We start from the raw sequence: 27,973 nt of genomic DNA on the forward strand, positions 1-27,973 counted from the left end.
CATTTTCTTTATGAATCCTATGCAATTGTGTATGTGTGTTTATATAAAAGACAAATAATCTTCAATCTACAGATTGTATATTTATTTTTTAACTTAGCATAATTATCTTGGTAAGCTAAAAATATGATTTTAAAAATCCAGTATTATATTTTTATTGTAAAGCAGCACACGTTACTCATTTATTTAATTTCTCAATTGTCTGCCCATGCTTAGCATTTTGATGAGTTCTTGTATGTTCTCCCAGTATTTCATTAGTTGCCATTTACTCTCATTCAGAAAAACTTTACTGAACGTTCTTTAGTAATACATTGTTTTATAATAAATGTTAATTAAAATGAGAAATTATTTTTCTTTTAAAATGAGAAATTCTTGAGTTTATAGTCTAGTGGAGGAGGAGACAGTAAATGAAATCAGGAGAATTTAGCTGTTAGAAATGGGTAAGTGCCTGTTGAGAAAATTCTGCACAGTCTTTTGCATTTCTGTACATCTGTTAGGCAGAAACACCAACTGCCCTACATCCCACACAGCTTTTCAATTGTACAAGAAGCAGCCTTGAAAGAGAGATTGTGGCTCCCTTCATTTCTCTGGAACACAAAACACTAAATTCAGGAAGGAAGAGTGTTCACATAACATTTAAGGGCCAGCAAGTCAGCTGATGTGAGTGGAGTTTAGTGAGGAAAGAAGACAGGAGTTGACCAGAGAGCCAGTGGGGCCAGTGGATCTGTGTCACATAGGCATGTAAAAGGACTTTACTGTGAGAGAAATGGAGAATGATATTTTGTGTTTTGAGCAGAGTAGTTACAGGAACAGACATGAGTTGTTACATAACATAACCTGGTTGTTGTGTTGAGAAGAAAAGAGAAAGAAGAGCCCTCATTTAGGACTCTACAGGAATTTAGGTGAGAGATGATGTTGGCTTGGACCACAGAAGGAGCAGTAAATATGGTCAGAGTTGTTAGAACAGGGATTTATTTTAAGGGCAGCATGACTTAGACTGTCTAACATGTTGGACATACAGTTAAAGGAAAAGGGGAATCAAAGTTGACTCCAGGTGTTTGTGGCTAAGGGACAGGAGATGGAGATGCCATTTTCTCAGATGGAGACGATGTGGGGGAGCACACTTTTGTGGGAAGATTAGGAGTTCAATTATAGACATGTATCTTTGAGATGCCTTTAGGTACCCAAGTGAAGATGCATGCATACAGTTGGACATAGAATTCTACCAGAGAAAAGGTTTAGATAAAATATTTAACTTGTGGTTTGTTAATTTTAGTTGCCTCTTAAAGCCACGAGACTCGATAATCAAAGATGTTATACAGTGAGTGGTATAGATAGGGAAGTTAAGCTTCATGAGAACCCAGCATTAAGAAGGTGATTAAAAAAAAATATGGAGGAACCTGCAAAAGAGGCTGAGAAGGATTGGTGAGTGAGGAAGGAGGGGTTGTTCTTAGAAGGCATGCGAAGCAGATGTTTGGAAGAAAAAAGAGACCAATGCTAACAAGGGGACAAATCAGGGAAGACTGAAACTGACCACTGGATTGGGCAGTTAACCTTGGCAAGGTCAAGTGCAGCTTTGATAGAGTGGTGAAGGCAAACCATGAGGAGAATGGGTTCAAGAAATGGTGCAAGAGATCAGTGAGAAGCAGAGTATACACAGTCTTCAAAGACTTTGCTGTAATGACGACCACAGAATTGCACAGTCTCTGAGGAGAAAAGTGATATCAAGAGACAAGTTTCCCTGATGCGGCAGATGACTGCCTGCCTCTGAGGTCAGAGGAACAGTCCAGCAGAGAGAGGAAAACCTATGATGCAGTGGATGGAGGTGGGGCTGACTTGAACCACATCTGTATTAGTTACTGTTGCTGCTACAACAAATGACCAAAACCTTTGGGGATGGAAATGAAAATAATGTATTATTTTATATTTCTGGAGGTCAGAAATTCAAAATCTGGTTCCATGGGCTAAAATTGAAGTGTCAGCAGATGTGCCTTCTTTTCTGGAGGTTGTAGGGGAAAATCTGTTTTCTTGCCTTTTCCAACTCCTAAAGACCAGGTCTTGTGTTGTTGGAAGAGGGTATTTGCTAAGACAAGAGCATTCTCTTTGTAATACTCTGTTTAGTCTTTGCCCTGCTTCATGTGTACTCCAAGGCCAAACTTGCCTGTTACTTCTGTTATCTCTTGACCTCTTACTTTTGCTTCACAGTCCTCTATGATGAAAAGGACATCTTTTATTTATTTTTTTTGGTGTTGGATCTAGAAGGTCTTATAGGTCTTTACAGAACCATTCAACTTCAGCTTCTTTGGAATTTGAAGTTGGGGCATAGACTTGGATTATTGTGATGCTGAATGATTTGTTTTGGAAATGAACTGAGATCCTTCTGCTGATTTTGAGATTGCACCCATGTACTGCATTTCAGACTCTTCTCTTGACAATGAGGGCTACTCCAATTCTTCTAAGGGATTCTTGCCCACAGTAGTAGATATAATGGTCATCTGAATTAAAATTGTCCATTCCAGCCCATTTTGGTTCACTGATTCCTAAAATGTTGATCTTTACTCTTGCCGTCTCCTGTTTGACCATATTCAATTTACCTTGATTCATGGACCTAAAATCCCAGGTTCCTATGCAATATCGTTCTTTAAAGCATCAGACTTTACTTTTACCACTAGACACACCCACAACTGGGTGTTGTTCTGTGTTGGCTCATCCTCTTTCTTTCTGCTGGTATATTTCTATTCTTCCTTAGTAGCATGTTGTGCACCTACTAACCTGGGGTGCTCATTTTTCAGTGTCATATCTTTTTGCCTTTTCATACTGTTAATGGGGTTCTCAAGACAAGAATGCTAAGTGGTTTGCCATTCCCTTCTCCAGTGAACCACATTTTATCAGAACTCTCTACCAGGACCTGTCCATCATGGGTGAATGGCATGACTTATAGACTGAGCGACTGAACTGAACTGATAGTTACTGGCATTACACAAGGCTTTGATCCATCTGATTATTTTGGTTAGTTTTCTGTGATTGTGGTTTTCATTCTGGAGGCCATAGCACTGAGATTCTTGCTCCTTCTTTCTGCCCTGTGATGGATGAGGATAAGAGGCTTGTACAAGCTACTTGATGGGAGGGACTGGCTGTGGGGAAAACTGAGTCTTGCTCTGGTGGGTAGGGCCATGTTCAGTAAATCTTTTATCCAATTTTCTGCTAATGTGTGGGACTCTGGTTCCTCCCTGTACCAAGGAAAGCAACTAGGCAATTCAGGTCAGTTCAGTTCAGTTGGTCTGTCGTGTCTGACTCTTTGTGACCCCATGGACTGCAGTACACCAGGCTTTCCTGTCCATCACCAAGTCCTGGAGCTTACTCAAACTCATGTCCCTCGAGTTGGGGGTTCCATCCAACCATCTCAACCTATGTCGTCCCCTTCTCCTCTCACCTTCAATCTTTCACAGCATCAGGGCTTTTTCCAGTGAGTCAGTTCTTCGCATCAGGTGGCCAAATTATTGGAGTTTGAGCTTCAGAATCAGTCCTTCCAATGAGTGAGTATTCAGGACTGGTTTCCTTTAGGATGGACTGGTTGGATCTCCTTGCAGTCCAAGGGATTCTCAAGAGTGTTCTCCAACACCACAGTTCAAAAGCATCAATACTTCAGTGCTCAGCTGCCTTTATAGTCCAACTCTCACATCCATACATGACTACTGGAAAAACAATAGCTTTGACTAGATGGCCTTTTGTTGGCAAAGTAATGTCTCTGCTTTTTAATATGCTATCTAGGTTTGTCATAGCTTTTCTTCCAAGGATCTTTTAATTTCATGGCTGCAGTCACCATCTGCAATGATTTTGGAGCCCCCCCAAATAAAGTCTCTCACTGTTTCCATTGTTTCCCCATCTATTTGCCATGAAATGATGGGACCAGATGCCATGATCTTCATTTTCTGAATGTTGAGCTTTAAACCAACTTTTTCACTCTCCTCTTTCACTTTCATCAAGAGGCTCTTTAGTTCTTCTTCACTTTCTGCCATAATGGTTGTGTTATCTGCATATCTGAGGTTATTGCTATTTCTCCCAGCAATCCTGATTCCAGCTTGTGCTTCATCCAGCCCAGCATTTTTCATGATGTACTCTACATATAAGTTAAATAAGCAGGGTGACAATGTACAGCCTTGATGTACTCCTTTCCCAATTTGGAACCTGTCTGTTTTTCCATGTCCAGTTCTAACTGTTGCTTGTTGTCCTGCATACAGATTTATCAAGAGGTAGGTCAGGTGGTCTGGTATTCCCATCTCTTGAAGAATTTTCCACAGTTTGTTGTGAAGGCCATTCAGGTATGACCTAAATCAAATGGTTATACAATGGAAGTGACAAATATATTCAAGAGATTAGATCTGATACAGAGTACCTAAAGAATTGTGGATGGAGGTTCATAACATTGTACAGTAGGCAGTGACTGACACCATCCCAAAGTAAAAGAAATGCAAGAAGACAAAATGGCTGTCTGAGAAAGCCTTACAGATACCTGAGAAAAGAAGAGAAGTGAAAGGGCAAAGGAGAAAGGGAAATATATAGGCAGCTGAATGCAGAGTTCTGAAGACTAGCAAAGAGAAATAAGAACACCTTCATAAGTGAACAATGCAAAGAGATAGACTGAAACAATAGAGTGAAAAAGACTAGAGATCTCTTCAGAAAACTAGAGATACCAAGGGAAAATGTCATGCAAAGGTAGGCACAGTAAAGGACAGAAACAGTATGGACCTAAAAGAAGCAAAAGAGATTAAGAACAGATGGCAAGAATACACAGAATTAACCACAAATGTCAATGATCCAGATAACCACTATGGTGTGGTCACTTACCTCCAGCCAGACATCCTGGAGTGTGAAGTCTAGTGGGCCTTCAGTTCAGTTTAGTTCAGTCACTCAGTCGTGTCTGACTCTTTGCGACCCCATGAATTGCAGCACGCCAGGCCTCCCTGTCCATCACAAACTCTTGGAGTTCACTAAGACTCACGTCCATCAAGTCAGTGATGCCATCCAGCCATCTCATCCTCTGTCGTCCCCTTCTCCTCCTGCCCCCAATCTCTCCCAGCATCAGAGTCTTTTCCAATGAGTCAACTCTTCGCATGAGGTGGCCAAAGTACTGGAGTTTCAGCTTCAGCATCATTCCCTCCAAAGAAATCCCAGGGCTGATCTCCTTCAGAATGGACTGGTTGGATCTCCTTGCAGTCCAAGGGACTCTCAAGAGTCTTCTCCAACACCACAGTTCAAAAGCATCAATTCTTCAGTGCTCAGCCTTCTTCACAGTCCGACTCTCACATCCATACATGACCACAGGAAAAACCATAGCCTTGACCAGACAGACCTTTGTTGGCAAAGTAATGTCTCTGCTTTTCAATATGTTATCTAGGTTGGTCATAACTTTCCTTCCAAGGAGTAAGCGTCTTTTAATTTCATGGCTGCAGTCACCATCTGCAGTGATTTTGGAGCCCCCCAAAATAAAGTCTGACATTGTTTCCACTGTTTCCCCATCTATTTCCCATGAAGTGATGGGACCAGATGCCATGATCTTTGTTTTCTGAATGTTGAGCTTTAAGCCAACTTTTCACTCTCCACTTTCACTTTGATCAAGAGGCTTTTGAGTTCCTCTTCACTTTCTGCCATAAGAGTGGTGTCATCTGCACATCTGAGGTTATTGATATTTCTCCCGGCAATCTTGATTCCAGCTTGTGTTTCTTCCAGTCCAGCGTTTCTCATGATGTACTCTGCATAGAAGTTAAATAAGCAGGGTGATAATATACAGCCTTGACATACTCCTTTTCCTATTTGGAACCAGTCTGTTGTTCCATGTCCAGTTCTAACTGTTGCTTCCTGACCTGCATACAGATTTATCAAGAGGCAGGTCAGGTGGTCTGGTATTCCCATCTCTTTCAGAATTTTCCACAGTTTATTGTGATCCACACAGTCAAAGGCTTTGGCATAGTCAATAAAGCAGAAATAGATGTTTTTCTGGAACTCTCTTGCTGTTTTGATGATCCAGCGGATGTTGGCAATTTGATCTCTGGTTCCTCTGCCTTTTCTAAAACCAGCTTGAACATCTGGAAGTTCACAGTTCACGTATTGCTGAAGCCTGGCTTGGAAAATTTTGAGCATTACTTTACTAGCGTGTGAGATGAGTGCAATTGTGCGGTAGTTTGAGCATTCTTTGGCATTGCCTTTCTTTGGGATTGGAATGAAAACTGACCTTTTCCAGTCCTGTGGCCACTGCTGAGTTTTCCAAATTTGATGGCATACTGAGTGCAGCACTTTCACAGCATCATCTTTCAGGATTTGAAATAGCTCAACTGGAATTCCATCCCCTCCACTAGCTTTGTTCATAGTAATGCTTTCTAAGGCCCACTTGACTTCACATTCCAGGATGTCTGGCTCTAGATGAGTGATCACACCATCATGATTATCTGGGTCATGAAGATCTTTTTGTACAATTCTTCTGTGTATTCTTGCCACCTCTTCTTAATATCTTCTGCTTCTCTTAGGTCCATGCCATTTCTGTCCTTTATCGAGCCCATCTTTGCATGAAGTGTTCCCTTGGTACCTCTAATTTTCTTGAAGAGATCTCTAGTCTTTCCCATTCTGTTGTTTTCCTCTATTTCTTTGCGTTGATCACTGAGGAAGGCTTTCTTATCTCTTCTTGCTATTCTTTGGAACTCTGCATTCACATGCTTATATCTTTCCTTTTCTCCTTTGCTTTTTGCTTCTCTTCTTTTCACAGCTTTTTGTAAGGCCTCCCCAGACAGCCATTTTGCTTTTTTGCTTTTCTTTTCCATGGGGATGGTCTTGATCCCTGTCTCCTGTACAATGTCACGAACCTCAGTCCATAGTTCATCAGGCACTCTATCTATCAGATCTAGGCCCTTAAATCTATTTCTCACTTCCACTGTATAATCATAAGGGATTTGATTTAGGTCATACCTGAATGGTGGGCCTTAGGAAGCATTATTATGAACAAAGGTCGTGGAGATGATGGATTTCAAGCTGAACTATTTTAAATCCTAAAAGATGATGCCGTTAATGTGTTGCCCTCAATTTACCAGCAAATTTGGAAAACTGTAGAAAATGTCAGTTTTCATTTCAATCCCAAAGAAGGGCAATTGCAAAGAATGTTCAAACTACTGCAAATTGTACTCTTTTCACATGCTAGCAAATTAATGCTCAAAATCCTTCAAGCTAGACTTCAACAGTATGTGAGCCAAAGACTTCCAAGTGTACAAGTTAGATTTAGAAAAGGCAGAGGCCCAGAGATCAAATTGCCAGCATCCATGGGATCATAGAAAAAGCAAGAGAATTCCAGAAAAATATCCACTCCTCCTCACTGACTATGCTAAAGCCTTTGGGTGTGTGGATCACAACAAACTGTGGAAAATTCTTAAAGAGATGGTAATACCAGACCATCTTACCAGCCTCCTGAGAAACCTGTATGCAGGTCAAGAAGCAACAGATAGAAGTGGATATGGAACAATGGGCTGCTTCAAAATTGGGAAAGAAGTATGTCAAGACTGTATATTATTGTATCCTGCTTATGTAACTTATATGCAGAGTACATCATGTGAAATGAAGGACTGGATGAATCACAAGCTGGAATCAAGATTGCCAGGAGAAATATCAATAACCTCAGATACGCAGGTGACACTACCCTTTTGGCAGAAAGTGAGGAGGAACTAAAGAGCCTCTTGATGAAGGTGAGGGAGGAGAGTGAAAAAGTTGGCTTAAAACTCAACATTCAAAAACTGAGATTATGGCATCTGGTCCCATAAGTTTATGGGAAATAGATAGGGAAAAAATGGAAACAGTGACAGGCTTCATATTCTTGGGTTAAAAATCAATGTAGACTGTGACCACAGCCATGAAATTAAAGACACTTGCCTCTTGGAAGAAAAGCTATGAGAAGCTTAGAGAGCATATAGAAAAGCAGAGACATCACTTTTCTGACAAAGGTCCATAGAGTCAAAGCTTTGGCTTTTCCTGTAATCATGTAGGATGTGAGAGTAGGACCATAAAGAAGGCTGAGCACCGAAGAATTGATGCTTTTGAACTGTGGTGCTGGAGAAGACTCGTGGGAGTCCCTTGAACTGAAAGAAGATCAAACCAATCAACCCTAAAGGAAATCCTAGTTCCAACCATGATATTTATTGAAAGGACTGATGCTGAACCTGAAGCTCCAATACTTTGGCCACCTGATGCTAAGAGCTGACTTATTAGAGAAGACCCTGATTTTGGGCAAGATTGAAGGCAGGAGGAAAAGGGCCAACAGAGGACAAGATGGTTGGAGGACATCATTGACTCAATGGAAATGAATTTGAGCAAACTCTGGGAAATAGTGAAGGACAGAGGAGGCTGGTGTGCTGCAGTCCATAGGGTGGCAAAGAGTTGGACACAACTGAATGACTGAACACCTCATTTTTTGCCTTGTAGACTCTTCCGTCATCTTCAGAGACAGCACATCACATCTTGGAGTGTCTTTTCTAATGCTCCTATCTTCCCACCTTCTCTTTGACTACAGCCCTCCCAGGTCCCAGGACTTTGTGATTACACTAGGGTGACCCAGGTAATCCAGGAACATCCCCTGTCTCATGGTTTTAATCACCTTTGCCAAGTAGTTCCCTGACCAGGTTCAAAACCTGTGCCCCCTGTAGTGGAAGCACAGAATCCTCACCACTGGACCACCAGGGAAGTCCCAGGTTCAGAAGTTTTTACCCATAATTTCACCACATACATTTTGCACCCTTTTTCCTTACTTGTCTCCTTCTGAAACCCCTATCATGTGAATGTTTTTATGTTCTATTCCCTAGTTAGAGAAGCATTCTTAATTACTATTCTGAATTCTGGTAAATGAATTATTTTGGTAAATTATTCATCTCTATCTCTTTAGCTGATTTTTTCAGGTGTTTTTCTTATTGTTTCATTTGAGACAAATTCCTTTGTCTTCTCATTTTGCTTTACTTTCTCTGTCTCTAGGAAAAAGAGACAGAAAAAGTGAAAAAGTTTCCTGATCTGTTCTTACAGGGGTGTCCTTGTGTGGATGCATCCTTATGCAGTCTGTGTGCCCAGAGGCTTTGGTGCAAAGCTGGAGCTGAGGTGGGCAGGGTCACCCCTTCCCAGGGTGTGCTGGCAACTGTCACCTCAGTGGGACAGGGTGGGGGAGGCAAGAACCAGAGCCCAGTGTGAGCAAAGACTTCTCCTGTGCTCGCTGACTGTCTCAACCCTACTGGGCCAGGTAGGTCTCAAGGGGCTGGAGCAGAAGCCATGAAGGTTGGCCTCAACTTAGTTCCACCCCTTGTAAGTGTGCACCCCCCTCCCCATCCCTGATACTGGCACCTATGCCCCAGAGGGGAGCAGAGCTGGAGGAAGGTGTGCTGGAGCAGCCCCTGGCATGGATGGCCATGCATGTGGTGCAACCCTGGCACACACTGGTCAGAGCTCCAGACTCTGCTCCTCTGGCCCCTCTCTGATGGTTGCCCTGCCCCATCCATACGTGTGTGTGTTCCTGTGTGTGTTCCTTTGTGAATGTGTTCATAGTTGGGTACTTTAAACAACTTGTTTAACAAACAAGGCAAATACTCTTGGTAGATTTGTTCCTTGTCATGATTTTCCTTCATTAGTTTGCTTGGTATGCTCCTCAGTTCAGTTCAGTTCAGTCGCTCAGTCATGTCCGACTCTTTGCGACCCCATGAACTGCAGCAAGCCAGGCCTCCCTGTCCATCACCAACTCCTGGAGTTCACTCAGACTCACGTCCATCGAGTCAGTGATGCCATCCAGCCACCTCATCCTCAGTCGTCCCCTTCTCCTCCTACCCCCAATCCCTCCCAGCATCAGGGTGTTTCCTAGTCCTGGTTTTAGCCCAACAGGAAAACTAGGGGTCTCAGTTCATTTCTGAGTCAGCATCTTGCCTGGCCTGTGGGCGGCTTTCTGATTCTGGTGTATTTATGACTGTTTTTGAATGCCCTATGTTCCTCCTCACCCAAATCCACACCCCAGTTCTACTCAGGGTTTTACTAATACTTGGTCTAGTCTATGTCTCCCCCATATTCCTTTGTCCTTTTCCTTGGCCCCATATATACATATATATGGGCTTCCTTGGTGGCTTAGATGGTAGAGAATCTGCCTATAATGCAGGAAACCTGGGTTCAATCCCTGGGTCGGGAGGATATCCTGGAGAAGGGACTGGCAACCCGCTCCAGCATTCTTGCCTGGAGAATTCCATGGACAGAGGAGCCTGGTGGGCTATTGAACACAGGGTCACAAAGAGTCAGACATGACTGAGCAACTAACACTCACTCCATATATATATAGTCCCCCTGCAGCTGTAATAGCCCCTCTAGCTGCTCTTCAGTTTAGAGTTAAGTGGAACAGACAGCAATCTCCAAACAGCCCCCAAGTAGGTTGGAACATTGCACACAGGTTTTCTGTGATCACTTTGGTCTGAGGGAGGCAACTGGGAGCTGATCAAGACTGCACTGCTCCAGACAGGAGGAGGGTACAGGTGAGTGATGCACAATGAAATTCCTTGTCACACTCTGTTCTGAATTTTTCCTAATTACCTGTTTGCTACTACTACTTTGTTGCTGTCGATCTTTGTTTGACTGTTTTCCAGAACTCCTATGAGGTTTTTCAGCTGCTTTCTCTCTCTTTTTTCATCTTTCCTTGGGAGAATTTAGTCTTCCTAGCTCACCACTTTGCTGGCATCATAGTACATATTAAACTTTTGACTTCACAATATAACCATGTAGCATTGCATGATAATTTCCCCTACTCTTCCTGAATTTGTTATAATTTAAGTTGTTTATAGGTTATTCTTTTATGAGTAATGCTGAATAAGATAGTAAGTTAAGTGAAATATGTAAAATATGTATCAGTTACATTATGAGAGTACTCTAAAAGTTATATAACTAAGGACAAGGTATAAGCACTCGAAGTCTGTGTGCACATTGCATATGGTGTCCTAAAGCTATTAAGAGTTCACCTCCAATAAAGACTTTGCCAAATGTCTAGTTCTGGTATCCTGTTCAGGATGTCACCACTGTAAGATCTGTAGCAAAATAATTTTGCTGGTGGGAAATATGAAAAAGGAAATTTATGTTCTTTTGAAGTTTTAATTCTTTATTAAGGGATAGCATTTTGAAAAATCTTTATTAAACACTTTTGTATGTGAGTGTGTTTGTACTGTAAGGAAGTTGTTTCAATTGATGTTTGATTGAGATTGGCTTCATAATAAAAAAATAAAAAAGATTACTGTGTAGAGTTTCTTGTGCAACTAATGATTAATAATTGTTTAGCACATCTTATCATTATTTGATACTTAAGGTTATATTGATTAAAAAAATCAAACAAGTTAACTGATTTCAATTCTCTTCTTACTCTATGGGTACTGGTTTAGTCATGCTCCTCCTACAACATATCAGCTAACAGTGAATCCTGCAGCTGGGTGTTACCTTCCTGTTATTTATAACTGTGAGGGAAGAAGAAAAAAAAATCAGTCTGCTTACTCAGAGGAGAAACAGGCAATGGATCCCAAAAGGCAAGTGAAGCTTAATGATGGCCACTTCATTCCTGTCCTGGGATTTGGAACCTATGCACCTCTAGAGGTAAGAGTAGTGGTTTGGGGTTGAGGTATAAAAAATAGTGGATGTAACATGAGTGAAAGGGATGTGGGGTCTCAAGTCTTGAGTCCCCATGTGACACTAGGAGGGTCATCTGGCTCATTAACCAGGCTAGAACCATGCCCTATGAAAGAGGAGAGAGCATCCAGTCTCCACTCTGCATCAAGGTCTGAGGCTGTGCTCACCTGCATATTACTCTGGGTTCCCCTCCAGTTTCCATCTCTTTCCCAGTTTGGCAGAAGAGGTGAGACTTGGCCATCAAGATCACTGACTGTCAGCTGCTTTGTTTTGAGGGGGATTGCAATGGTGGGGTTTCTCTGTATATTTCATTAGTTTCAGAACACTTTTCTTCTTCCAAAAAGACATGATCCAGAGAAGCATTTGAGGTGGAAGGTCCTGAAGATGAGGTGACTGAAAAATAATGGGAGAGAATTGCTTTTCTACTGTGGGATATCTGCTCAGTTCCAGGGCAGAAACACTTCAGCTATATTTTTCCCTGTACTTCTCTTTCTACTTGGAAACTTTTTCTGATGGGAACTATAGTATCATTTGAGTGGGAGGAGGATATAACTGAAGGGATATTACTGAGGGGATAAACTACAATCTTACAAGCCAGGTTTTGCAATGTGTTCTTGGGTTTCATTGTGTGTTTTTTTTTTTTTATTAAAGTATAGTCTGAAGTGCCTGGGCATAAGTGGGGCTAGTGGACAAGTCTTTAGACTGGAAGGCAGAAAGTTGGCTGTCCGTTTTTAGAGCATGTAATTTTCACAAGGGACTGGTCCTTAAACTTTGAGTCTCAGCTTTTTCATCTATAAAACAGATAGAAATATCCAGAGACATTTTGGAAACAGAAGACAGGACTTTGTAGGACTCAGGGGGTGAGGGCGAGGAAGGGTCCAGGCTGTCAATGAAATTCACTGGTTCATGGCTCAGTACATCCCCAAATGTCCGAGCATTTAAGAAAAACCAGGAGCAGACACAACAGAGGGAAGTTAGACCAAATATATATCTCCTTGAAATAGGAAAGATTCTGAATCACATAAAAAGAAACGGAGGACTTGTACTGGAGAAGGATTCCAAATGGGTCGCAGCCGCAGCCGCGCCCCACAGAGGTAGCGGAGGCAGTCCGGGTCCACATCCCGGGAAAGAGAACACAGGCGCCAAGAAAGGTCCCGGTTCCGGGAGCAAGATCAGAGAAGAAGCCGCTCTCGCTCCCCACCCAGAAAGCGTTCCAGGTCCCCAAGACCACATAGATCCACATCTTCCCTTCTCAACTGAAAGAAAGAAGAGATGAGGAAAAGAAAGAAAGAGCAAAGAACGTCAGATAACTGAGAAAGACTTAGAGGGCAAAACAGAGGAAGAAATAGAAATGATGAAGTTAATGGGATTTGCCTCCTTTGACTCCACGAAAGGGAAAAAGGTGGATGGCTCTGTAAATGCCTACGCCATAAATGTGTCTCAGAAGAGAAAGTATAGGCAGTACATGAATCCATAAGGTGGATTCAACAGACCTTTGGATTTCATTGCATGAACTGAAGTGTTGAAGAATGATGTTTTTTTCCCTCATCGTGATCAGAACAGTGGATTTTTGTATTTCATATGCATCAAAAACAGGATCACAGTCCTTCCTCCTTGTAAAGTAAGACAATTTTATTTATGATGTGTGTAGTTCACTTACCCTGCCTCAAAAAAAGAGAAGTTAAATATTACATTTTTTTTCCTTTAGGAAATATCGTTTGGGGCAGTCATCAACCCCATTTTTTTGTCCTTATTCCTATGGAAACTGTATACGTTTTTCTCTTGGATGCTCTTTATGACTTTTTAAAATACATAAAAGTAATTTGGAAGTAAGTTTCTCAAATAAAGCAATACTTTCTAAAAAAAAAAAAAAAAGAAATGGAACATTTATTCAGCATTATAAAAAAAATAATCTTGCCATTTGTAACCACACAGATGAACTGGGAGAACATTAAGCTAAGTGAAATAAGCCAGAAATAGAAATATAAATACTACATGATATCTTTATAGGTGGATTCTCTAAAAGTGGAAGTTAGAGAAGCAGAGAATAGGGAAATGGTGACCAGAAGCTGGTGTCAAGGCTGGGAAAAATGGGAAGATGTTGGTCAATGGTATAGACCTTTAGTTACAGGATGAATAAGCCTGAACAACTGGTGTATAGCACAGTGACTATAGTTAAGGATAATGTGCATAACTTGAGATTTTGTTAGATTAGATTTTAAGTCTTCTTACAAACAACCTTAATAGTTAGCTATGGGAGGTGATGGATCTGTTACCTAGCTTGATTGTGGTGATTATTAACTATGGATTCTTATATGAGAACATCACTTTGTACACCTTGAATAGATACAGTTTTATTTGGTGCATTCTGTGTGGTTTCACTGGTAGACAGAGGTCTCAAATGCTTTCACTTGGTTTCTTGCTGCTTTTACCAGGCACCTTATACCTTTGTATATAAGTATACATCTCACAGTATAAATGCTACTCATGACTACAACTTAATGAGTCTTTTGGCTTCTAACAGCAAATCACTGAACCTGGAGGTATTCTTGGGTCCTCTGAGGTCAGCAATCAACCACTAGTTGCCTGGGGTTGAAGGGTTCCTGGGTGTCCATGGAATAACTTCCAGGAATGTTCAGGGAAACTATCATGGGTTCATCACCACACATATAGAACTAACCAAAGGCACAGAGCAAAGTCAATCCTTGGGAAGATCAAAGCTTGTACCTTAGCAATCTCTTAATCATGTGGATATTCAACATTTTTGTTTATGTAGACTGCTAAGAGTGAATCTCAGGAAGTCACCCAATTTGCTATAGAGGTTGGGTTCCGCCATATTGACTGTGCTCATGTGTACCAAAATGAGGAGCAAGTTGGCCAGGCCATTCGAAGCAAGATTGCAGATGGCACTGTGAAGACAGAAGACATATTCTACACTTCAAAGGTACTATGCATGTTGTGTATGAACATGTATGCAAGTGATTGTGCCAAGGTGACAATTATATAATGGGATCATTTGTTTGGTGATCTATGCTTATTGGTAAATTCCTAAAGTATTAGAATTTCCTGGTGGTTCAGTGGTTGAGACTTGATGCTTTAATGCCATGAGCCCAGATTTGATCCTTGGTCAGGGAAGTAATATCCCACAAGTCTCACAGTAAGGCAAAAAAAAATATCTGAAGTAGTATTAATAAAACTTGCGTTCTTTAATCTCTACAGCTTTGGTTAATTTCCCTTCGACAAGAGTTGGTCCGACCAGCCTTGGAAAAGTCACTGAAAACTCTTCAGCTGGACTATGTCGATCTCTATATTATTCATTTTCCACTGCCTGTGAAGGTTGGAAATATGTGTGATCACATCAATTTTATTTCTTGTGTTAGAATGTGCATCAACTTGCATGGATGGTTGAATTAAGATTTGTCCTAGTAGGTTGAAGGGACGATTGCACTAGAGTAGAATCTCCCAAACAATAATTTGTGATCATCTTTTTACTGAGTTTCTTTGAATCCCTTACATGCCTCCCAGAGAAAGGAGTTAATAATCTGAGAGTCTCTGCCAGAAAAATTTGAGGAAGTAGAAGCAGGCCAATTCTGCACACAGTCCTGAATATGGCTCCTGAGTCCCTGGGGATTTCAAGAACCAAGAGTTTGGTGCAGCCGTGGTGAGCATGACACTGCCTTACATTGAACATGATGAGTTTCTCTTGTCTTTCACCCTTTCAAATGAGCATATTTGGTGGTGCTCCCTCTGGGTGCATCTAAACTTTGTTCCTTTACAAGGACTTGGGAGGGATTGCCTCCTCTCTTGCCTGACTTCATGATGAGGTTTGTAGACTGCACTTAGCTGCCAAGAATGGTTTACTGAGAACTTTTGATTTCAAGTTACAAAAAACAGCTCAAACCATCTGATGCACAATAGCTTAGTAGACTATGTAGATGACAAGTCATAGCCACAGACAGATTGGGGATTTGCAGTACTCTTCAGAAATGTCTCCTAATTTCTACTAATTTCTATGCCTTATCAGGATGTTACTCATGGTTTGCTTATTTTTTCCTGAAAATTTTCCACTGATGGCAAATATAACCTTGGGGCAGCTCAAGGTCCATGGCCATGAACATTTGAGACCCCTGATCTTCCACAATGGTCTCAAAGATCTTTGAGACCTTGATCTTCCACAATCCGTACCAACTTAAGGAGAGTCTTGCTGGTTCATGTGCCTGCTCTAGGGCATCTGATGCTCAGAGGGAAAAGGAAATCTAATTTTCTAGCCCAGGTCAAGGTTGAAACTTTTATTCTGGAAATAAAGCCATGTAACTTACTGCCATTCTCAGATCAGAGATATTTCAAAAGAGGGAAGTACAAGAACAGACAAAATTCACAGAAGTCACTTGAAGTCCTTTTTAGGACCTAGGAAAATTGTACTTATTACAACATATATTGAGTGTAAAAAAGTAGAATAAGCCTCCATCCCAATGACCTTGCTTACATCTCAATATGCAATCACTTTGCAAATATTAGTATCTAGAAAGTTGTAAACCTACCTCATGTAGGTTTAATCCTGGGTGCCTGGAAGCCTTGCTAAATGTGGAGAAATTATTTTTTGCATGTCTAAAATGACTGCTTCTATTCCAGCCAGGGGAGGAATTATTCCCAAAAGATGAAAATGGAAAACTGATACCTGACTCAGTGGATCTCTGTCGCACATGGGAGGTGAGTTCCAAGAGTAGAGAGTTAAAGGAGGAGCCAGGAGAGGGGAAACCTCCATCAATTCTGCCTGTGAGCATGGGCTGTGGGCCATCAGACTCAGCAGTTCATGAACTCTAAGGGATGTGATGCTGGGGTTGTGGAGAGGAAACCATTGCTGAAATGTTCACAGAGAGGAACAGGGGAGGAGAATCTGGGACAGTGAGACAGGTATCTATTTCCTTCCATGTGATATGTGTTCTCCAGGGTTTTCCAAGGAGGAGATGGCAATTCTTCTTTTTGTGTCATGCCATTCTTCCCCTCTTTCCTTCTTGATAATCAATGCTAATTCTTCTGGATGACACTTTTTACAGATTTTTTTCAGCTTTTATTCTTGTTCTATTGCCCATTCCAAGTGAATTTTCAGCACCCATCCATCCCCAGGCCCTGGAGAAGTGTAAGGATGCAGGGCTGACCAAGTCCATTGGGGTGTCCAACTTCAACCACAAGCAGCTGCAGAAGATCCTGAACAAGCCGGGGCTCAAGTACAAGCCCGTCTGCAACCAGGTGAGCAGCTCGGCTCCTCTCCCTCCTGCTCTTCACAACCTCCTTCTTGCACTGGAGACTGATGTCTGTCTGTCCTCTCCTCCTGTTCATCTGACCTTTGTGGGTCAAAGGATTCTAGAGAGCAGAGCCTCTGTCTGGACTTTGTGAATGTAATCCATAACGATATCTCTGATAAAGTCTGGGTAGATAGGCGTGGACCGTTTCCTGGTAAATTGTGGGTAGAATCCAGAACTAGAGGAAGGAGGCATTTCCCTGAGATGGAAGGATGACCAGACGGAGGGTGAAAGTGGCTTGGAGCGAACTGCAAGCAGGAAGGAAGACCATGAAAATCTGGAATGGATTCATGTTGAGGTTTGACAGAAACCAGCAAAATTCTGTAAAGCAATCATTCGTCAGTAAAAAATAAATTAATTAAAAAAAATTGGAATGGGAAGTAATAAAAGACAAATCAGCTGAGATGGGTGTTAAGAGTTCATGTGGGGCTCTGTTGGCTGAATCCAAAATCTTTGTGGCTCAGTATTTATGAGTCTCAACAGGGAGCACCAAACAGAAAAATGTGCTGGAGATGATGGAAATCATCCAGGCTAGAGGGTTAATTTAAAGGCTCTTGGTGATGCTAACATTACATGAAATATTTACTCAGAAACATTTACTCAAATGTAGAGCCCACCTTTTGATTATTCAATCTTAAGCTGGTTTTCCCATCCATGTCTATCATAAAATTAACTGTATAAACACACTTTTGTCTATTTCTCTCTTGGTGTTGGTATTTCCAGTTTACATCTTTTCTGTCACATTAATAATACCATTCCATATAATCTGACACTCTTCTCTGTTGACATTCTACAGGTGGAATGTCACCCTTATCTCAACCAGAGGAAACTGTTGGATTTCTGCAAGTCACATGATATCGTTCTTGTTGCCTATGCTGCTCTGGGATCCCAACGTCTAAAAGAATGGTATTGAATCCTAATGAAGATAACAAGGAATTTATTTAAAATTAAATTTTTGATAAACTAGTTTAAATCATATATTACTCAGATAACTCATAGCCACAGGGGATAAGCAGGGAGGGATGGAATGAATCCTTCTCTTTTATCTTCCCATCACCCAGCCAATTTTTCTACATTGTATTAAATTGTTGACCCATCAGTAACAAATGTCTGCATTAAAATTTATATATAATCCCCCAGTTGAGACCAGAGACACAAGCTTATATTATGATTTACTTATTTATTCAACTATGAACATGTTTCTAAAAATACATGTCTAAACCTCACATTGGAGAAGGAAATGGCAACCCACTCCAGTGTTCTTGCCTGGAGAATCCCAGAGATGGGGGAGCCTGGTGGGCTGTTGTCTCTGGGGTCACACAGAGTCAGACACGACTGAAGCAACTTAGCAGCAGTAGCAAACCTCACATATCTTTTATCTAAAATGGGGATGATAATATGTAACTTCCAGGTCTATCATGATAACAAATTTCAGTATGAACCATTTTTGTAAACATCTATAGAAAATTGCATAATATAAATAATGTGAAATGAATAGTTCTATTTTGGACTATTCAACTTGTATCAATACCTGTGAAAAGTGACAATTAAAAAAAATTTCCCAGTCTTTTTCCATTACTTTTTTTTGTGTGTGTGCCATTGTACAAACTTTAGAGCTATGAATGGAGAAAAACAACAAATGATAATTAAAAAAGGAAAAAAAAATCCATGAGTTTGGCAGTTCTGGTCTCACTCAAACATGCATCCAAATGACTGGGAGAACTTTGTAAACACAGATTGGGAGGTGCCACAGTTGAGGTTCTGATTCATTGTGTCTGCATTTAAGCTGGGAATTTGTATTTCTAACAAGATTCCCAGTAATGCTGATGCTCTTAGTACACGGACCACACTTTGAGAAGCACTGGTATAGAGTGGACATACTTGGTCTGTTTGGTAAAACTACTCACAAACTGAGTACTTAGTCTCAGCTCCTCAGCATTTCTGAATTTCCTTCCAGGGTGAACCTGGACCTGCCCGTTCTCTTGGAGGACCAGGTTCTTTGTACCATTGCCAAAAAGCACAAGCAAACCCCAGCTCTAGTTGCCCTTCGCTACCAGATACAACGTGGGGTTGTGGTTCTGGCCAAGAGTTACAACAAGAAGCGGATCAAAGAGAACATACAGGTGATGAGTGGGGCTGTGGGCAGAGGGCTCCTAAGGAATATCCTTCTCGAGGGTCATTCTTTGTCCATCTCTCAAGACTTTCCTTGAGTCAAGACAAGTTACCAGTTCTTCCCCATGCATGAATGTGTTGTGTGTGTTCCTGGTGATTTTCTCCTCCTGATGTGGCAACAGAAGAGGTGGCATGGCTGCAGAGGGTTCAGGTTGGACGGAAAACAGAGATTTTAGTTTCAGAGTTATGTCAGCCATTTATTCTATCATCTTGTACAAATGATATCTTATTTTCTTTGTTATCAGTTGATGAAATTGCATTATGTGATTTTTTTAGACCATTTGACCTGCTGTAACAAAATATCACAGATTGAGAGGCTGAGAAAAATTGAAATTTATTTCTCACAGTTTTGAAGCTGGAGATCTGAGTCAGGGTTCCTGTGTGGTCAGATGAGGGCCCTCATCCAGGTCACAGGTTTCTCTTTGCATCTTAATATAATGGAGGGGGCAACAGAGCTCTCCCAAGTCTCTTATATGAATATGCTATTTTAAAATCTCATTTGTGAGAGCTCCACTATCATGACCTTTGAAAGGCTCCATTTCGTTTTTTTTTTTAAATAAATTAATTTAATTTACTTTACAATTTTGTATCGGTTTTGCCATACATTGACTTGAATCCGCAACGAGTGTATATGTGTTCCCAATACTGAACCACCCCCCCCCACCTCCCTCCCCATCCCATCCTTCTGGGTCATCCCAGTGCACCAGCCCTGAGCACCCTGTATCATGCATCAAACCTGGACTGGTGATTCATTTCACATATGATATTTTACATGTTTCAATGCCATTCTCCCATATCATCCCACCCTCACCCTTTCCCACAGAGTCCAAAAGACTGTTCAATACATCTGTGTCTCTTTTGCTGTCTTGCGTACAGGGTTATCGTTACCTTCTTTCTAAGTTCCACATATATGTTTTAGTATATTGTATTGGTGTTTTTCTTTCTGGCTTACTTCATTCTGTCTTGATGACTGTGGCTTTGTAGTATAGCCTGAAGTCAGGCAGGTTGATTCCTCCAGTTCCATTCTTCTTTCTCAAGATCGCTTTGGCTATTTGAGGTTTTTTGTAATTCCATACAAATTGTGAAATTATTTGTTCTAGTTCTCTGAAAAATACCGTTGGTAGCTTGATAGGGATTGCATTGAATCTATAGATTGCTTTGGGTAGTATACTCATTTTCACTATATTGATTCTTCCAATCCATGAACACGGTATATTTCTCCATCTATTTGTGTCCTCTTTGATTTCTTTCACCAGTGTTTTATAGTTTTCTATATATAGATCTTTTGTTTCTTTAGGTAGATGTATTCCTAAGTATTTTATTCTTTTCTTTGCAATGGCAAATGGAATTGTTTCCTTAATTTCTCTTTCTGTTTTCTCATTGTTAGTATATAGGAAGGCAAGGTATTTCTGTGCGTTAATTTTATATCCTGACACTTTACTATATTCATTGATTAGCTCTAGTAATTTTCTGGTGGAGTCTTTAGGGTTTTCTATGTAGAGGATCATGTCATCTGCAAACAGTGAGAGTTTTACTTTTTTTCTAATCTGGATTCCTTTTATTTCATTTTCTGCTTTGACTGCTCTGGCCAAAACTTCCAAAACTATGTTGAATAGTAGTGGTGAGAGTGGGCACCCTTGTCTTGTTCCTGACTTTAGGGGAAATGCTTTCAATTTTTCACCATTGAGGATAATGTTTGCTGAGGGTTTGTCATATATAGCTTTTATTATGTTGAGGTGTGTTTTTTCTATTCCTGCTTTCTGGACAATATTTATCATAAATGGATGTTGAATTTTGTCAAAGGCTTTCTCTGCATCTATTGAGATAATCATATGGTTTTTATTTATCAATTTTTAAATGTGGTGTATTACATTGACTGATTTGTGCATACTGAAGAATTCTTGCATCCCTGGGATAAAGTGCACTTGGTCATGATGTATGATCTTTTTAATATGTTTTTGGATTCTGTTTGCTAGAATTTTGTTAATGATTTTTGCATCTATGTTCATCAGTGATATTGGCTTGTAGTTTTCTTTTTTTTTGTGGCATCTTTATCAGGTTTTGGTGTTAGGGTGACGGTGGCCTCATAGAATGAGTTTGGAAGTTTACTTTCCTTTGCAATTTTCTGGAAGAGTTTGAGTAGGATAGATGTTCGCTCTTCTCTAAATTTTTGGTAGAATTCAGCTGTGAAGCTGTCTGGTCCTGGGCTTTTTTTTACTGGAAGATTTCTGATTACAGTTTTAATTTCTGTGCTTGTGATGGGTCTGTTAAGATTTTCTATTTCTTCCTGGTTCAATTTTGGAAAGTTGTACTTTTCTAAGAATTTGTCCATTTCTTCCATGTTGTCCATTTTATTTGCACATAGTTGCTGACAATAGTCTCCTATTATCTTTTGTATTTCTGTGTTGTCTGTTGTGATCTCTCCATTTTTATTTCTAATTTTGTTGATTTGATTTTTCTTCCTTGTTTCTTAATGAGTCTGGCTAACGGTTTGTCAATTTTATTTATCTTCTCAAAGAACCAGCTTTTGGTTTTATTGATTTTTGCTATGGTCTCTTTTGTTTCTTTTGCATTTATTTCTGCCATAATTTTTAAGATTTCTTTCCCTCTATTAACCTTGGGGTTCTTCATTTCTTCCTTTTCTAGTTGCTTTAGGTGTAGAGTTAGGTTATTTATTTTACTTTTTTCTTGTTTCTTGAGGTAAGCCTGTATTGCTATGAACCTTCCCCCTAGCACTGCTTTTACAGTTTCCCATAGGTTTGGGGTTGTTGTGTTTTCATTTTCATTCATTTCTATGCATGTTTTGATTTCTTCTTTGATTTGTTGATTATTGTGCAGTGTGTTGTTCAGCCTCCATGTGTTGGGATTTTTCTAACACCATCAACATATACATTTCAGTTCAGTTCAGTCACTTAGTCATGTCTGACTCTTTGTGACCCCATGAACCACAGCATGCCATGCCTCCCTGTCCATCACCAACTCCCAGAATTTACCCAAATTCATGTCCATTGAGTCGGTGATGCCATCCAACCATCTCATCCTCCGTCATCCCCTTCTCCTCCTACTCTCAATCTTTCCCAGCATCAGGGTCTTTTCAAATGTCAGCTCTTTGCATCAGGTGGCCAAAGTATTGGAGTTTCAGCTTCAACATCAGTCCTTCCAATGAACACCCAGGACTGATCTCCTTTAGGATGGACTGGTTGGATCTCCTTGCAGTCCAAGGGACTCTCAAGAGTCTTGTCCAACATCACAGTTCAAAGGGATCAGTTCTTCAGCACTCAGCTTTCATTATAGTCCAAATGTCACATCTATACATGACTACTGAAAAAACCATAGCCTTGACTAGACAGACCTTTGTTGACAAAGTAATGTCTCTGCTTTTTAATATGCTGTCTAGGTTGGTCATAACTTTCCTTCCAAGGAGTAAGCGTCTTTTAATTTCATGGCTGCAATCACCGTCTGCAGTGATTTTGGAGCCCTCAAAATAAAGTCAGCCACTGTTTCCCCTGTTTCCCCATCTATTTGCCATGAAGTAATGGGACCAGATAACATAATCTTAGTTTTATGAATGTTGAGTTTTAAGTCAGCTTTTTCACTCTCCTCTTTCACTAAGAGGCTCTTTAGTTCTTTTTCACTTTCTGCCATAGGGGTGGTGTCATGTGCATATCTGAGGTTATTGATATTTCTCCCAGCAATCTTGATTCCAGCTTGTGCTTCTTCCAGCTCAGCTTTCTCATGATCTACTCTGAATATAAGTTAAATAATCAGGGTGACAATATACAGCTTTGATGTACTTCTTTTCCTATTTGGAAGTTTGCGGGCACAAAAATTATAGCAGCAATCTTTAACTCACAAACCATCATGGTTTTATTTTGTATTTCCCTGAATATTATAGGGTTTCATTTTTATACATTTAATCTTCTTGAGTTTCTCTTTGTGTAGCTCCTTTTCAAGACTTTGTCCACTTTAGCTAGGTTGTTTCTCTTTTGATTTATTTGTAGGAGGCCATAATTGTACCCTTAGTCACAGCTATACAAGAAACTCTCCCCACTTTCAGGATTTAACGCAGAGATCATTTCTGTGTCTCTTGATTCTGTGTTTTGACAATCAGCCTCAACTCAGCTCAGCTGCTATCCTCTTAGCTGGTCTTGCTCATGCATTTGCAACTCAGTGCAAAGCATCTCAGCAGTTCTGCTTTAACAGGTGGATATGACTCTTGTCAGAGGAGCCTGCATGCTTCTCCCTCTAGTTTTACATATATATTTGGCTAGACTGTGGTCAACTAACCTGGTTATCACGTCAGCACAGTACTATGATCCATAGTCAGTGAATGGAAAAAAAAATACTCTTCATTTATAGACTCAGAACTGACTCATCAATTCTGCCAAAGTTCACAGGTCCATCTAAGTCAAGGTCAAGTGTTGCTGCTGCTGCTGCTGCTAAGTTGCTTCAGTGTATGCTCCCCTAAAAAATTGTTTGTGTGTTTCCATTCAAATTTGCCCCTGCAGTACACCTAGAATTGGTTTTGCAATATAATATGAAAATGGTCACATATATGTTTGTTTGTTTATTAAATGGAAATCTAAGACAGCATGGATACCAAATCAATCTATCCTAAAGGAAATCAACCTTGAATATTCATTGGAAGGACTGATGTTGAAGCCGAAGCTCTAATACTTTGGCTACCTGATTGTGAAGAGCTGACTCATTGGAAAAGACCCTGATGCTGGAAAAGACTGAGGGCAGGAGGAGAAGCAGGATACAGAGAATGAGGTGGTTGGATGGCATCACCAACTCAATGGACATGAGTTTGAGAAAACTCTGTGTGTTGGTGGTGAACAGGGAAGCCTGCCTTACCACAGTCGAGTGTGTCACAAAGAATTGGATATGACTTAGCAACTGAATAAAAACAACATATCCATATTTTCCACAGATTTTCATGGTAAACTCTGTCATATATAGAGAGCCTATAAGCACATTTCTGGCCTCTTTCTTCTATTTAACTATTCAGTTTTCTGTACTGTGTTATTAAATTGTAAAATAAGTCTTATTTCCAGAATGGTAAATTCTTCAACCAGTTCATCCTAAAGGAAATCAGTCCTGAATATTCATTGGAAGGACTGATGCTGAAGCTGAAACTCCAATACTTTGGGCAGCTCATGTGAAGAGCTGACTCATTTGAAAAGACCTTGATGCTGGGACAGATTGAGGGCAGGAGGAGAAGGGGACGACAGAGGATGAGATGGTTGGATGGCATCACCGACTCAATGGACATGGGTTTGGGTGGACTCCGGGAGTTGGTGATGGACAGGGAGGCCTGGCATGCTGCAGTTCATGGGGTCGCAAAGAGTCGGACACAACTGAGCCACTGAACTCAACAGAACTGAAGAATGTCTTGGCTACTTTTAATTAGTTCTTCTTTTATTTAAAATTTGGTATCACTTTGCTGATTTCTACAAGAGAATATGTATGTCAGTCTTTGATTCATGTTGCATTGAAACACTAGATCACTTCAGAGAAAACAAATTTCTTTATAAAACTGAGCTATCCATTTCATGATTATGATGTGAATTTTTAATATTTTAGATGTTCTTTAATGTTTAAACTTTTCTAACTTTATCTACAAAGGCATTTACATAAAGTTTCTTTTAGATTTATTCATAGATAAAGAGTAAGTTTGATATCAGATTCTTGGATAGGCTTTTGCAAGGAAGACTCCTCCCCACATGGCCTCAGTGCAATGCTGTCACACTTAGGGCATGTTGGGGAGTGTGAAGCAGTCTAATGTTTGTTCAGGTGCAGGTATTGAGGCAGGAGTTTTCAAAGACAAAAGGGTATTTCAGTACATTTCTTTTCTGTCTGAAGTGATTCACTTAGAAAAATAAGGGACTGATGCACTGTAATGTTTGTGAGGTGAACAGAGAAAGATGTGTGGGAAGGAGAGGTGAGAACTCAGCAGAGGGTCCCAGGCTTGTTCACCTGGAAGCTGAGGACAGACACGGCTTCCCTGTCCCCTCTCTTGTCCCCATCCAGCTGGAAAGTCCTCCAGTTCCCAGGGGGAGGCCGTCTTCTTGTGGGAAAGGTAATGTGATTCTTCTTTCCTTCCAGGTGTTTGACTTTGAACTGACTCCAGAAGACATGAAAGCAATTGATGGCATCAATAGAAATATAAGATATTACGAATTTCTGCTGTAAGTGACTTGCAGATATTTCACATACATGGTTTTTTTTTCCTGTAGCAGGCAGATCAGTAGGGCAACTAAGCTTTTTAAAAACTTGATTCTAGGAAGACAGTCCTGATTCCAGCATAGAAGCCAACCAGAGTCTTCCTGCAGACCTCAAACCAGAGGTTTCCTCCTGGGCTCTGTCTCTGACCAACAGAAATGATTGGGACCTAGGACAGCCCATCAGTAAAATCCTCAGAGTTTACATCGTGGTGATTTCACTACTTTGTGCCTCTAATCCCTGTGCCTGGTGCACCTCCTCTCAGGGCTGAGGGACCCAGTAAACACAGAGGGCACAGTGCCAGCAGCCCACTATTCTTACAGGGACCTGTGAGTATGTTTAATTCTTTTTACATCAGGATAAAAAGGTTATATTAATAAAAACTGTATAATGATTAAGCCTTTTTGGATTACATTCATGTTTTGTTGTTGTTTAGTTGCTTAGTTGTGTCCAACTCTTGGGACCCTTGGACTGTAGCCTGCTAGGGTCCATGGGATTCCCAGGCAGGAATACTGGAGTGGGTTGCCATTTTCTTCTGCAAGTTATCTTTCCAATCACTGAACCCATGTCTCCTACTTTGCAGGTGGATCCTTTATCACTGACCACCTGGGAAGCCCCCATTCATGTTATTCCTAACACAATGATAAAACATCTTGTTGACACTTTGTTATGGAGGAAGGTCCCATGAAGGCCAACCTGCAACAGTTTTGAGAAGTCACATGGGCCTGCTTCCCCGCCATCTCCCAAGGGTCTGGTAGATTTTCTCCCTTACGGACATTTCTTCTCCAAGACACAATCCATTTTTTTCAAATTAATCTCTTCATTGATCTTTTTTCCCTATTACAATTCCCATGTCCTCATCCTTGTTATCTCACAAAGCTGAATTGCCCGTAGATCATGAGCTTAACTGACCCTCCAGTGAGAGACTGCTGTGTCCTTAACAGGACTCACTCAGGTAAGATCATCTGGGTCTCTCTGGTTTCTTGAGTGAAGACTCACTGCAGTTTAGCCTTTGTCCAGCAGAAGTCCATCCCCTGGGGAGCCCCCACCTGCTTGCCTTTGACTTAGTCACTAACAGAATTCCAGCTGCCTCATTACTGCAGGAGAATGTTAGGATTGAAGAGACAGAAGAGAAATTTGGAAGGGAGTTTAGAGAGGAGGGAATGCAAATTATTGATACAGTGAAGATTTCATTTGAAGGGAAAGCTATCAAAACTCTCCCTATTGTTTGTAAAACTATATCACAATTCTGATAAAATACATGATAAATGAAAAAAAAGGTGAAAACTTACTTTTCTGCCCTTAAAGACTTTTAAGTATAATTCTATCTTCTCCTTCATTAGGCTGTGAATGGCTAGACTTATTCCTCTTTGTGAGCTCAGGTCAACAGCACAGCTCCTGGCACTTAAAATTGCTCAGAATGCACTTTTTAATGAATTGAATTGAAAAGGACAAATTGAATTGAAAAGGAAAAGTTTAAAAAGAAAAGTAGAAACATGGAGAAAAAACAATAGTTATACTAATTACTGAGTAACCAATGTTTTAATACATCATAAATTAAGAAAATATCAATGCCACTTTGTGCTGTATGATTATTCAGGTGACTGCGTATCTCTTCAATAGATTAGAATTTCCTTAATGAAGACAGTCTGTATTTTTGGGGGTGCTTGGTATCTGCTTATCCATGGATGTGAGAAAAAAGAGCAGCTACTTTGTTTGCTATGATCCTTCTCATCGTCTAGAGACAGAAGTTCCACGAAGGGCGGGAAATGATCTCCAGAGTTAGCCCCAGGTCTTGTGCCCTCTTAAAATTGTAACCTGAGTCAAACTACCTGTCACTGTGGAGTGACGATTACACGTGAATGTTGGGACTGGACGTGCAGGTGCCATGTGCACATGGAGCAGACTCCTGCTGTGTGTTTGTTGGGGGAGAAGGAGGGATGTATTTGTAGATTTTGAATTTTAGGCCATCCTGACTGCACTCACAGAGTAATGCTCTCTATGACAACATGACAGAATTAATAAATGAACCCTCCTCCTTCTCTTTCAGTGGTATCAGTCACCCTGAATATCCATTTTTTGAAGAATATTGATTCTCAGGTCTCACTGTGGTTCTTCAAGAATTTCTTGCTTCTGGGGCTGTGAAGAGGATTTTTGTATGTGGTGAAGGTGCTTGAATGAAGTGTCTCAACTTTTGAAAATACCTTTCCTTGTGAAATAAACAGTTCATGAAACAATGAAAACTTCAAAGTAAGAATGCTCTTTTTTTCTGATAATTAAAAAAATTACAGGAAATTTGGAAAGTAAAATAGAAATGACAGAAAATAAAGATAAGCTGTAATTCACCATTATATAATACTTTGGTACATTTTCCTTATAGAATCCTATACAAATTTGTGTGTATGATTATTTACAAAGACAAATAATCTTCAATCTACATGTTGTATACTTTTCAACTTAGCATAATCATCTTGGTAAGCTAAAATATGATTTAAAAAATCCAGTATTATATTTTTCTCTCTGTAAAGCAGCACATCTGATTCATTTATTTAATTTCTTAATTGTCTGACCATGCTTAGCATTTTGATAAATACTTACATATTTTACCATTC

General features: G+C 40.4%; 1 protein-coding gene and 1 pseudogene across 7 annotated transcripts; both read left to right on the plus strand.

Annotated features, from left to right (window-relative positions):
* Positions 1-84: 84 nt before the first annotated feature.
* On the plus strand, positions 85-27,835 carry LOC112449293 (dihydrodiol dehydrogenase 3-like). Of its 7 annotated transcripts, none has more exons than XR_009496897.1 (10): positions 11,307-11,628; positions 14,438-14,605; positions 14,881-14,997; positions 16,294-16,371; positions 16,789-16,911; positions 17,761-17,870; positions 18,922-19,087; positions 25,245-25,327; positions 25,423-26,316; positions 27,412-27,834. XR_009496897.1 is itself a non-coding variant. In XM_059892952.1 (9 exons), exons 1-9 carry the CDS (start codon positions 11,548-11,550, stop codon positions 25,445-25,447), a joined length of 951 nt encoding a protein of 316 aa, XP_059748935.1. In that variant the 5' UTR covers positions 11,307-11,547; the 3' UTR covers positions 25,448-27,835. The 7 variants fall into 7 exon arrangements, 3 of the variants coding, with proteins under 3 accessions (XP_024856826.1, XP_059748935.1, XP_059748936.1); XR_009496896.1 differs by having other exon boundaries at positions 25,423-25,690; positions 25,945-27,833; XM_059892952.1 differs by having other exon boundaries at positions 25,423-27,835.
* LOC107133050 (U4/U6.U5 small nuclear ribonucleoprotein 27 kDa protein-like) lies at positions 12,698-13,524 on the plus strand (annotated as a pseudogene).
* Positions 27,836-27,973: the final 138 nt, after the last annotated feature.

This window comes from Bos taurus, chromosome 13, assembly GCF_002263795.3.
Source record: "Bos taurus isolate L1 Dominette 01449 registration number 42190680 breed Hereford chromosome 13, ARS-UCD2.0, whole genome shotgun sequence".
NCBI lineage: Eukaryota > Metazoa > Chordata > Mammalia > Artiodactyla > Bovidae > Bos > Bos taurus.